At 42.1% G+C, this 12,265-nt stretch overlaps 1 protein-coding gene across 2 annotated transcripts in view; it reads left to right on the plus strand.

Moving 5' to 3' along the window:
- The first annotated feature begins 593 nt into the window (after window positions 1–593).
- The window catches only part of TMEM182 (transmembrane protein 182), a 50,278-nt gene continuing 38,606 nt past the window's right edge, over window positions 594–12,265 (plus strand). Inside the window, exons 1-3 of one of the 2 annotated variants that reach the window (XM_090020872.1) lie at window positions 594–1,191; window positions 1,487–1,583; window positions 4,378–4,476. In XM_090020872.1, coding sequence (XP_089876998.1) covers window positions 1,051–1,191; window positions 1,487–1,583; window positions 4,378–4,476 — 337 coding nt within the window. In that variant the 5' untranslated portion in view covers window positions 594–1,050. The remainder of the gene's footprint in view (window positions 1,192–1,486; window positions 1,584–4,377; window positions 4,477–12,265) is intronic. The other variant, XM_090020882.1, reaches the window with a different exon arrangement.

Below are 12,265 nucleotides of genomic sequence, written 5' to 3' on the forward strand. Positions count from 1 at the left end.
TGTGGGAGCATGTCATGCTCTAGGTTATTGGGAATGTCTGCTTGGCATAAAAAGAAGGGCTTTTCCTGTGAGGGATTCAAATTTTGGAATTTACTACCTCATTACATTCTGAAATGGTCTTCAGGACAGGTAGCAATACTCCTTCACAGAAGGGCTGGCATTCCTTTTATGGATTAAGTTATTATGTGCCTGCAGTGGTTTATTTTGTTTGAATTTGTCATAAATTGATTCATAATATACATGTTATGAATTATATGCCCTTTTGGATCTATATATGCAAAGTGCCTTGGGGAGGTGCTTTCTAACATTGTCTATACATCTAAATATATAAATCACATAAGGAATTAATCTGAAATAAGTAAAAAGTGCAAATTTTCCCCTTTTAAAATAAGGAGGATTTGAAGCAAAATGTTACAGTTTATTTGGGACTTTTCAAAGAAATCAGTAGGATTTAAGTACCCTATTTTCAGTAGAATTTGGGCACCTGATTCCTTCTTATTCCTTTGAGGGATATAGGACTTACAGGAACTTACACAGCGTTGTGTGTATTTTCTTTCCTGTTAGTGTTAGAAGAAATGTTCTCATTGACATACTGGAAGTGCTTGCTGTTACTATGCTATAATTCAGCCCATTGGAATGATAAGATTGCTGCTGCTTCTTCTCCCTTCCACTTATGTCAATGTACCAGCTGCAATAATATTTCAAGTCAATCCCTGTCTCTGGATAGTTGGGGGAAGGTCAGCTATATTTGACTCTCCTCGCCCTGAGAATGAAGAGAGTACAGCTCTTCTATCAGTGTCCTAAAATAGAAGGCCCTTTCCATCTGTTGGCCTAAAGTCAGCCCCATGGAACACAAATCAACCAGAGGGCACAGGGCTACAGAGAAAGAAAGACAAGGAAAGATAAAATTCTTCAGACAGAGGCTTCATTGTCCAGACAGCATTAACTATCAACTAGCTTAATTTCTCTTTTTTTGTCCTTTATTTGAATGGATTGATTTTTAAAAACAATTTTAAGCCTGATTCATATTCATCTGGAAAGAAATCAATAATGAAACTGAACGTGGGAATATTTTTTGGAGGCTTCTTTGGGGCCCTGGGAATTTTGCTCTTTTTGGTGGCCTTTGGAACAGATTACTGGCTTCTTGCTACAGAAGGTGGAAAGTGTACAAGAGGTCCAGATGACATTGGGGTTCGTATGTATATTTCTTCTTCATAATAATGACCTCTATGAGTTCAGAGATATGTTTATCTCTTTCTGCAGGTAGCAAGAACTTCTGTACTGAAACTTACGTACAGAATCACAAAATGCAGCCTGACGTTCTTACAAAAGGAGCTATAAGTATACAGGCTTTTTTGAAATAATCAACAGGCAGATAGGGTGCATTTTATTATTTTTTCAGCTTTTCACCTATATTCAATAGAACTTGATTCTCTCAGCTACCTGTCTTGACTCAGGCTGCAAAAATTATGTTTGTTTTGTATAGGAGGAAAAGATCACTTTCCACCATGAAGGTTTCTTCTGGAGGTGCTGGTTTAGTGATGTAGGGGAGAACACTACTAACATTTGGAAATTCTGGTACAGTAAGTGACTTTTTAACTTTTTTGCATCCCCCTTACCACTGCGTTGTAAAAGCTGATTTTTTTTTTTGGTTTGTTGGTTTGTTTGGTTGCTTATCATTGGTTTGGATTAGCTCTGTGGTAGCCAAGTTTCTTAGTTACATTACTAATAAACCTGTGACAGGCAATGACTTAACTGAAAAAGACAAAAAAAGAACAAAACCATGCTTGCATATACCCCAACTCTGTCTGTTAGTCTAGTTATGGATAAGAAAAAGTCACCTTCAAGTTATCAGTTAACAACAAACTGCAAAAGATTGTCCTGGTAACTGACTACTTGCTTTCTTTAACAAGCTTGTAGGAAGCAAAACAGAATGAAACGTAAAGTTAGAAAAAATCCATTATATTCCACTCTCAAATTTTCTGGTGGGGGATGGGTGGGGTTAAGAGGAAATTGAGTTTACCCTCACTAAAGGACAGATCAGAAGAATCCCTCTCCTAAAATATGCCAATGATTTGAGATCTAAATGAACTCTAGAAGATTATCAGGACATAAAGACACCAGCTGAAAGGTTGCTGAGAGGTACTAAGGTACAAAGCACCATCTGATGTCTTCTACAAATACACTTCTTGAAGGCAGCACTTTTTGTAACTGGATTTACCATCAGGAATCTCCCATAAGTAGGCTGGTAACAGAAAGTCCCTTTCATTGCTCTTGGTCCATCTCTCAATCATAGAACCTCTTACTGGATTTCCACAGAGCTTGTGACAACTGGAAGGTTGGAGAAGAGCTGCACTGTGCAGATGTAACCTCAATGTGCCATGTTTTGCTATCCATGCCATTCAACATTAGGTAACACATGTAATGCCTTCTGTAGCTAACTTCCCTTGAATCTTATAAGCCTTGAAATTGTCAAGAACATTCGGCATTTGAAAGTTTGAAATATTTAATCCATTTAATCTAGTGAATATTCATCATGCACAGGGAAGAATGAAGGTGATAGGCCTTTTATAAACATTTGAGACTGGGAAAAATGAAAGCATCTTTTTTCCGGGAGATATTGGCACCATAGACTTTGGTTGAAAACACAGACTTTTTCACAGCTTTTGGTTTATCTCGCTGCCCTAATTCAGGGCTGCATTTTAAGTCCCTCCATCCACTTAGGATCCTGAGTTCAGATTTCTTTCCTGAGAGTTGGCCCATAACAGGCAGTACCTAATGCTTTTTAGAAAGACAGTAGTAGTAGTGGTACCTAAGTTTACTATAACAGCCTAACAAGCAGAGAACTTCGCCAATGAGAGAGCTGGGTTCTAGACCATCCTTAGCACGCATATGAGAGTATCCTAACCAGTGCAATATTGAACCATCTAGCTGGTTGAAGCTGGGTCATTGTCTAGCTAAGAATGCAGGATCATGGAGCCAGACAGAGAACAATGAAATGGGAACCTGACTCCACAATTCCTGGGAGGTATGAGTCCTGGGTTATAGCCTCAGTTCCCATGAAGGATTCTTAATGTATTTAGACAGCTATAGGATAAAAAGCAGAAATAAGCTTTCAGGGACCAGACCCTAGATCAGGGGTGGGCAATTATTTCAGGTGGAGGGCTGCCTACTGAGTTTTGGCAAGCCATCGAGAGCTGCATGACAGGCAGCCAGGGGCAGATAAAAATTAATTTTCTAAATTTTTAGGGGCCCCATGGGCTGGATACAATAGTCTGGCAGATCACATCTGGTCCGAGGGCCACATTTTACCCACCCCTGCCCTAGAACTCCCTCTCTTGTCTAAGTGCCTTAACCACTAAACAGTACTTCCACTGCCACTTGCATTCTACTCTATGGAGTGGCTCAGCTACTTCAACAGTGGGAGTGGATGTTTTCCCTCTTACACAGCTCTCCTGTTGGGGTAATTTCTGCAAAGTAAGAGATGTAGTTGAATCCTTCTGGGCTGAGGAGGGCCTAGAACATGTCTCCCATTTTTTAGATGGTTGCTATAATGATTAAGTTACTTAAGGGGGGCAGATTCCTTCTCCAGCCATTCGTTTGAATGAAAGTGACTGTGGATACTGTGCTTTGTGTTATTGGTATGCATTAGGCCTTCTCAGCGCACCTAATGGATTAGGCCTCCCTAGAGACTTTGGTAGAGTTTAATTGCCACTGCATCTCATGTTTGTATCGCAACAGAGCATAGGCAGGAACTAGGCTGCTCAGACTCGAATGATTCAGTGCTTGCTCAGAAACCTAAGCTGAGGTTACTTATGGAACTTGGTGGTCTGAAATGTAGGCATCAGATGGTGAATAAGGGGTTTCGTGCCTGATGGTATGGGGGTTTTCTGGACCACTTTTCTGGACTGAGGCACTAATATTCTGCTTAAGTTCATTTTACAAACACTCTCTGGATCTCACCTTTAGGCCTTAGAAAAGCGTGTATGTATAACTTTATTGAACTATATTCTGGCTGTCACTAAAATCATTCTACTTTAGGGCAGCATAAAGTTTCCTTTAACCTGCCGTAGCTGGGCATTCTCCTCAGATAGGGCTATTACTAAAAGGGAGGCAAAATGGGTAGAATTGATCTCTGGTATGAAGCTATTTAGTACAATAGGAATGGGGCCAAAGTGGATATTGCCTCTCTTGCTGTAGTAAAATTTACATGAAAGTTCATAAAATTTTGTCCAAAACCCCCCCAAACAAACCAGCCTTGTAGACTGGACGGTAGAACTCAGCCCAACACTTCAGACTTCTAAATTATTCTGTTGGGAAAAGATGCAGTGCGTCTTCATAAACATTAATGTTTAACCTTTTTCTTCTTTTTCCTAGCCAACCAGCCACCTTCTAAAAATTGCACGCATGCTTACCTCTCACCATTTCCTCGTATCCGAGATGAATACAACTCAACCTCCTATGACTCTGCAATCAGTAAGTACTTTCTTTGGCTGCAAATAGTTCTGATACCTATACTTGCCAAAAAACAAATTTGGACACTCCAGTACACAATAGCTTTATCACTTCACGCAGTTTAATTAATAGACTTTCAGTATTTCATACTTCATACAATTTGTAAATAAAAGTGCAAGCAAAAATGCCATTAATTCCCTTCACCAGCACTGAACTGCTCATTTCTGAAAGACAGTTATATTTAGGCCACTGCCCAGCAAACTGTATAGCACATTTAACTTTAAGCATGGGAATAATCTTATGAAACTCCACAGGATACCTCCCAAGCTTAAAGCTAAGTGTGTGTTTAAGTGCTTCATTGGATAAGAACCGTAGTCTACAAATATGACATTTCTTTTTTGAGAGATTTTTTGTTGTTGTTTTACCAATAAAAAAGTGTCTCCCTAAAATTTGAGCTTAGACTTGGATAAAGTATAAAATATAAAACCATTTAGCTTTTCTATGAAGAGTCAAAAAATTCCATGAATGTCCTCAGAGTTAATCTCATACAGTTACACTGTTCATGTAAAGAATAATAAATTCTACTTTACGTGTTTTTGTTTTTCTTGACATGGGTTTAGTGAGGTAATTCCACAGTAATGATTCAAATTTTTCTTTTTGTGGTTTTGATGGTGCTAGGGGATTTTTTTTATCTTTATGCAGGTTGAGAGAGAGAGAACCATTTGGGTTCTTTGAATGAGAATCTTTAGGTTTCCAATAAATTAATATTTGAGGATACACTTGTATTGGTTTTTCAACACTCAGGCTTATTTTGTCAGGTACACCCTAATGGAGCATGTATGCTCTGTAAGATTTAAAAACCTATACTTCCCTGTAGTATATGTTGACACCAGCAAACTCTACAGGAATTACTTTAATATACAATGGTAAAGACATCATCTGCACAGAACTTGAAAACCTGTGTTTGTACAGCTGCCATTAAAATGGACAGATTTGATTGAAACAAGGACTTCATGCAAATGCAGTGAAAATTACTTTTGAAATAATATGTGGTTCCTTTGTTTTTCAACTGTAACTCATGATATATGGCTGCTGTGTATTCTTGGACATTCACTATACCTGTTTGCAGTTGCTTACAGGATCCAGTTTTATTTTACATATGGCTCACACAAGAAAATAACATGCATTGCCAGCAATTCTATTGATATTTAAAAATATGGTAACTAATAGCAGAAGCAGAGTTCAAACTTAGTCATTTAGAGTCAGAGGTCAAATCTAGGACTTTACAGCAAGTCTAGTGAAGTTTATCTTTCCAGGTACATATGACAGAACCTTAAACCCCTACTAATCTAAGAAAAGTATAAATCAATCATTCATTCAGAAATTCATAAAGAATCTTAAAATTATTTTACATGATTACACATAGATGGACAAATAAAGAATAAGAAAGGGAGAAAGAATATCATCAAAATTTTAATTATTTTTAGTTAATATTTGCCAAAAGAGCCATTGCTTAAATATAATTTACTTACTTATATTTCATATTAGAAGATTAGAGACTGTACAGTAGATGTCGTCTTAGGAAGCGTATTCAAGACCATTCCTACTATATAAATAGACTCAACTGGATTGCTTTGGAGCTTATTAAATCTGTGTTAAGAAAGAAATTGTTTCAGCATCTGAGATGAGTTGTTTACTAAAGCAGATCTTATGTTAAAGAATCTTTACATGTGATCATAATAATACCCCCCAATGTTTGATGCTTTTTATGTTGTCGTTTTTGCCAGTGCAAAAACCTCCTTGGGCTTTGACATAACACAACTACCTGCAACATCTTCTAGAAGTTTGTATACCTTGCTGGAATTGTGCTTGCTAAGGGAAGAAAATAATATTAATGTTCTATTATTTTTAGCATACCCTGGGTGAAATCATAGCTCTGTTGAAGACAATGATAAAACACCAATTGAGATCAATCTGACCAAGAGTTCACCAATTATTTGTGTGTCTGTGTCCAATATTAGCTCTCAACCAAATAAAAGACAAAAATGAGACTATCAAGACACTGAGGTTACTGCCTTCTTTTATCTCTTTTCTGTTGTTTGCTGATGATACCAGGTTACCTCAGCTGATATCTCAATGTTGCAAAACACAAATAGATCACAACTCCCTTTCACAAGCTCATAACTTTCTCAACAGTCTTCCAAGCTTGATTTTTTTCTTGAAGAGTTATTTATTCATTCATTCATGGTCAGTCCCTTAAAATATGCTTTATTAATGGGACAAATCAGGAGGAAGAAGGGCAACATGACTGTGTGGGAGGTGGGGGGCACTATAGGGCAAAGTGATATGAATATAAGATTTAAGGGTATAATATTGTTGCAAAATAGTTAATAGCATGCTGGATGTATCAGTAAGAGCGTCACATTCAAGTTATGGGCACACAATATTTGTGCTCTGTTCTATACTGGTGAGGACTCACCTGGTGTACTGTGTCCAGTTTCAGGCACTACACTTTAAGAAAAATGTGGACAGATTGAAGAGTCCTGGAGTGAGGTGGGGGAACCAAACATGATTTGAGGTCTTGAATACATGATACTTGAGTACCAGTGGAAAGACTGGAATTATTTAGGCTAGAGAAGGGAAAAGTGGGAGGAGAGATTGACCAGAAAAAAAAAAAGATATAAAAGATGATGATAAGCAGTTGCTATTTGTGTCTACTGTGGACAGGAGAAGTAGTAGTGGACTTATGCAGGAATATCTAGGTTTAATATGCGGAAGAACCTTCTAACTGTGAGGAAGACTATGTACCAGAACAGATTCTTTTAGACAGATGGGGGAGGTTTTTCAGTATAGTTTAGAAAAACTTTTATCTGGAATAGTTTAAATGATAATGCTCCTGTTCTGAGCAAGTGGTGAGGCTACCTGACCTCCTCAGGGCTATTTCAGTCCTATTTTTCTATTGGTGATTTTTCATAGACTGTCTTCAGGAAAAATATATGCTCACAAAACAAAAAACTATCTATCTATTTCTTTTGAATATGAAACAGCTACCATGACAAAAGCCAACCAGAATCACAGCAGAATTGTGGATATAAACACCCATCTGCTCATACATTCATATCCACCTTTACAAGTTAGACGTCATAGATTCAAAACTTCAACTCATTACACTTTTTACAGTCACCATTATTTTATGTTACTCTGCACATTATTTTTTGTAAACATCATGGTCTGTATTCTATTCCATCATCGGGCATTTGAGTGAATTTAGGTTTCTAAGTGTGATTCAGGGACTTGAGCAGGATGGAAGAGAGTTGTACTTAAGTCCATTTAGACTCCTAATAGTTGGAAAAAAGTCTTGTCCTGTATGTCTTTTAGGTATTAAATAACAGTTTACAGCAGGGGTATGCAAAATACGGCCTGTGGGCCAGAACCAGCCCACAAGGCCATTCTATCCAGCCTGCGGGGCCCATAAAAAAAAAATGTAAAAAGTTAATATTCATCTGCCCTTAGTTCCTGTCAAAAATGACAGGAACCTAAGGCAGTAGGACCCAGGGGAAGCCCAGCGAGCTCCCACAACAGCAGAACCTGCCTGGCCCCGCCCCCATTGCTGGGGTTTCTGGCCTGGGAGCACGTAGCTGCCCCGGACCGGAACTGCAGGTAAGGGGGGGGAGGAGAAGGGCAGGGGGGGACCCTGGGCAGGGAAGGAGTGTGGGGAGGAGGAAGTGGCCCCACCCCCACCCCATGCCTGGTGCCCCATGCTGCAGCTGCTTGCAGCCTGCCTGTACCTATTCTGGACAGCCCCGTGTGGGCTGCGAACGCCTGCAGCAAGGAGTGCTGGCCATGGAATAGGCAAGGAGCTGCTTTTCCCACTCCACACTCAACTTTTCCCTGGGCTCTTTCCCTGCTTCTTTCCAGTATGGAAGAAAGTGGCCCCTCGCTTGCCCCATGGCTGATGCTCCCTGCTGCAGCCGTTTGCAGCCCATGCACGGCTGTCTGGAGCAGACACAGGCAGCCCCAGGGGGGCTGCAAGTAGCTTCAGCACGGGGCACTGGGCATGGGGTGGGGAGAGGCTGCATCCCCCCACCCCCAGCGCTCAGCACCACCCTGTAACCCAGCCCCGCTGCCAGGCTGGGCCCCATGCCAGCTCCAGGTTTGCCCGTTGGGGCTGTGCGTGGCAACAGCAGCTGCAGCCCCCACCCCTGCTTGCCATGCTGGGCAGTGTTTGCCACCACCGCCTGTGGGCTGCCCAGTGCATGAGCTCTGGGGTGGGTTACAAGCTGGTGCTGAGTGTGGGGAAAAGCAGCCCCTCGCTTGCACCATGGCCAGCGCCCTGCACTGTAGCCACTCGCAGCCCGCGTAAGGCTGCCTGTGCTTTTCCAGACAGCCCTGCGTGGGCTGTGAGTGCCTGCAGCAAGGAGTGTTGGCCATGGGGCAGGTGAGGTGCCACTTCTTCCTGTGCTCAGTGCCAGCTTCTTCCCTGCTGGTGAGCAGGGGTTCAGGGCTGTGTGCTGCCCCATGCCTGTACCGTGGGGCTGGGGGGCACTGGGAGAGTGGGTGGGGAGCCAGCAGGAACATGGGGCCTGCACCAGCATCCTGGCACCAGTGCCGGCGGGGCCCAGAGCAGGGTGGCTGGAGCACAGGGTCCCAACTGGCAGGGGCTCTATGGAGCTGGGCAAGCTCCCCCCTCTCCCTGCTGGTGCCGGCCCAGCCTGGCTCCATAGACCTCTGCCTACCTGCACCCTGCTTTGGGCCCCACCAGTGCTAGCCCTGGGACATTGGTCCCAAGATGGTGGCCAGGGGATGGGGCACGTGTCAAGGGGCGGGGCTACCCATGTGGCCCTCAACAGCCTGCCAAAACTGGGTAAGCGGCCCTCCACCCAAAATAATTGCCCACCCCTGGTTTACAGTGACAGGATTCAGCATTTGAACTAGGCCTGTACAAAGCGGCTAGTATTTGCTTTGGATTCACCTGATTCAGGGGACAGTGATTCAAATCACTGTCCTGAATCAATTCACCTGAATCTGATTTGGAGATTTGGCTGGTGATGAATCAGCTGAATCTCCGAATCACACAGGCCCCATCCTCCGCCCACTCTCAATGCCTGCCTCACCTGCCCCAGCTCCTGACTCTTTGGGAAAAAAAAAATTAAAAAAACCCCACACTCACCTGCTGCTGCCAGGCAGGGGGAAATCCCTGCTGTCCCCCAGCCATGAAGGGGGCTCTGTCACGAGCCCCCCCGATTGTTCTTTCAGCCCCAGCAATGGCTGCCCTACCCACCCCAGGTCCTGGCCCTTTCAGAAAAAGAAAAAAAAAAGCCCGCATTCACTCAATGCTGCCAGGTGGAGGGGGGGCCGATCCCCACTGCTGGGTTCTGCATGGACTCCCAGAAGCCCCAAGGCCAATGCAGGATCCACTGAGTGCTGGGAGGTTTTCTTCTTAAAAGGTCTGGAGCTCAGGCAGGCAGGGGGCTCATGGCAGAGCCCTCCATATGGCACGAGGAGGTGGAGGGCAGTGGGGATCACTCCCCTGTTGGGCAGCAGCCAATTAATGGGGGCTTTTTTTTTTAAAGGGCTGGGAGCTGGGGCCATGAGGGGTGCTGGGGGAAAGGTGGGGGGTCAGTGGGGGCTGGGGGAGCAAGTAGGGGATGGGCCTGGCAGGGGTCCCTCTACGATCCCCTCCCTTCTCCTCCTGCCCCCTCTACCTACCAGCTCAGAGTCTGGGTCCAGCTCCCCGCTGCAGCCAGCAGGGACTGCCCGAGTTGCTGAAGCTCTCCAAATCTTTTCTGAATTGATTTGGAGATATTTGAATCGATTCAGACCTTTTAATTGGTCCCCTGATTCGATTCGGATCCATAGATTGCCTATAACCCTGGTCTGATTGGGTGAGTGTTGTAACCAGTACATCGATACAAACAAGGCAACCAACATCATCTCCTTTAGCTGTTTTTTCTTTTCTTTCTTTTTCCTTTTCCCTCCGCCCCTTCCCCCCCCACACACTTTTGTTCTGTGAAAGTGGCAGTGGCGCACTTTTGAACTAAAATGCATCAAAGGTGTTTAAGTTCAAAAGTGCACTTCCATCATTTTCTGCATGTTGATGTGTATTTTGTTGTTTATACGAATGTATGCAATGCAGCACCGGGTATGTCAGCTCTCGTGCTCCGCAGACTCAATCAATTGTGTTTGCTCCAACGCACTGGATTTCAGACACATCAAAAGTACATGTATAAATGTCCTAGATGCCTAGCTTTCAACCAAAAGCAGTCCTGGTCATGCACAGTAAGCAGGACTGCAAGCAACTAGAGAGCTTTGAAGCTGAACAGGGAAGTACTTAGGCAGTTTTAGATACTTGCAGGGTTAGGCATCTGGTGAACAGGCCACAACTCAATCACAGTTTTGGGTACAGATGGGTTTAAGGGCCACCTGAATCCCATTTAAGACAGCTAAGCCCTTCCCTACTCCTTACTCATGCAAGCCCATTCCTTTCAGTAGGACTGTTCAGTGAGCACATCTACACATATATTAATGTGCCTTTTCTAATGCTTATTAAATTTAGTATCTGCAGTGTGAGGTACTAGGCTGTACTAATTTGAAGTAGTGCATTTGCACACTCTTTTACTAATGCCTAATGTGCAGTAGACTATTTTACTGTGCATAGTGTAATGTTACTGTTTTTACACGACATTTTAATGCACAGTAAAATACTCTACTACTCATTAAAGTGCATGTGTAGATGCATCCAGTTAATTGCAGGATTTGGTCCACAGCCAAGTTATTAAGTTGATCTGCAAATAAAGAAGCATTTCCCTAGCTGCTATAATTCAGCATAGGTTCTTTGAAATCCACATCAGAAAGTCATTGAATTAATGGGGCTACACTAATTTATGCCATTTGACTAATCTGACCGGTGGTCCTTAAAAGTCTTTTCTGACCCCACCTGACCATTAATATTCTGGGTTTTTTGGTTTGTTTTGTTTTTTAAACAGTATGAAGCCCCTGTCAGCAGATAACAAATAATACCTTGTAATGATATGGATACAGAAAGTCCACTGAGCCAAGAAATTCTAGTTTATCTACTGTCAAGTTTTAAATAGCACAATGAAATTTCTTGGCAGGTATGTTACTGGATTGAAACTACCCTATTGTAACCAATAAAAGTATCTAGTCCGGACGTTAATCTATGACGTATTAGAAATGGCATCTGAAAACAATAATTGTGTATAGGAACCTTAGACATAACCTATCTCCAGGGCAAGGATTATTATTATATAATATAGTCATGTCCTTGCATACCACAGATTATACTGTAATACAGGGAAACTTTTCAAATGTAAGATCAAGTCAAAGGAAAAAAATATTTAGCAATTGAACATTACATTTGTTTTCCTGCTAAGATTCAAGATTTCGGTTTTTTTAAAGTAACTGCTGTTAAGGGATAATTACTGGTAATTGATGGCATATGAGAAGAGACTGTCTTGCAAGATTGATGGTGTTTCTGTGAATCCAATACTAACCTGACTTATACTTTGACTTCCAAGAAGATTCTTTTAATTTATGCTGGCATTTTAAGCCTTCTAGACCTAGCTTCATTTTCTTTTGTAATTTGGGAAGGTTTTGTGATACTTCTGTTCCTTATAGACAACAGGAAGGTAAAGAAACACTTTTTAAAGAACTTTATCACATTTTCAAACGTCAGAAAAAGTGAAGCTCAGATTTGTAGTGTCCGAGTGAAAATTTAGGTCAATTCTTATTTAAATCAATGTACTGATCTCTTAACTATGACTTACATACCTTTATATTCAGACACCAG

This window comes from Crocodylus siamensis, chromosome 1 (genome assembly GCF_052110815.1).
Source record: "Crocodylus siamensis isolate JL-2025a chromosome 1, ASM5211081v1, whole genome shotgun sequence".
Taxonomy (NCBI): Eukaryota; Metazoa; Chordata; order Crocodylia; family Crocodylidae; genus Crocodylus; species Crocodylus siamensis.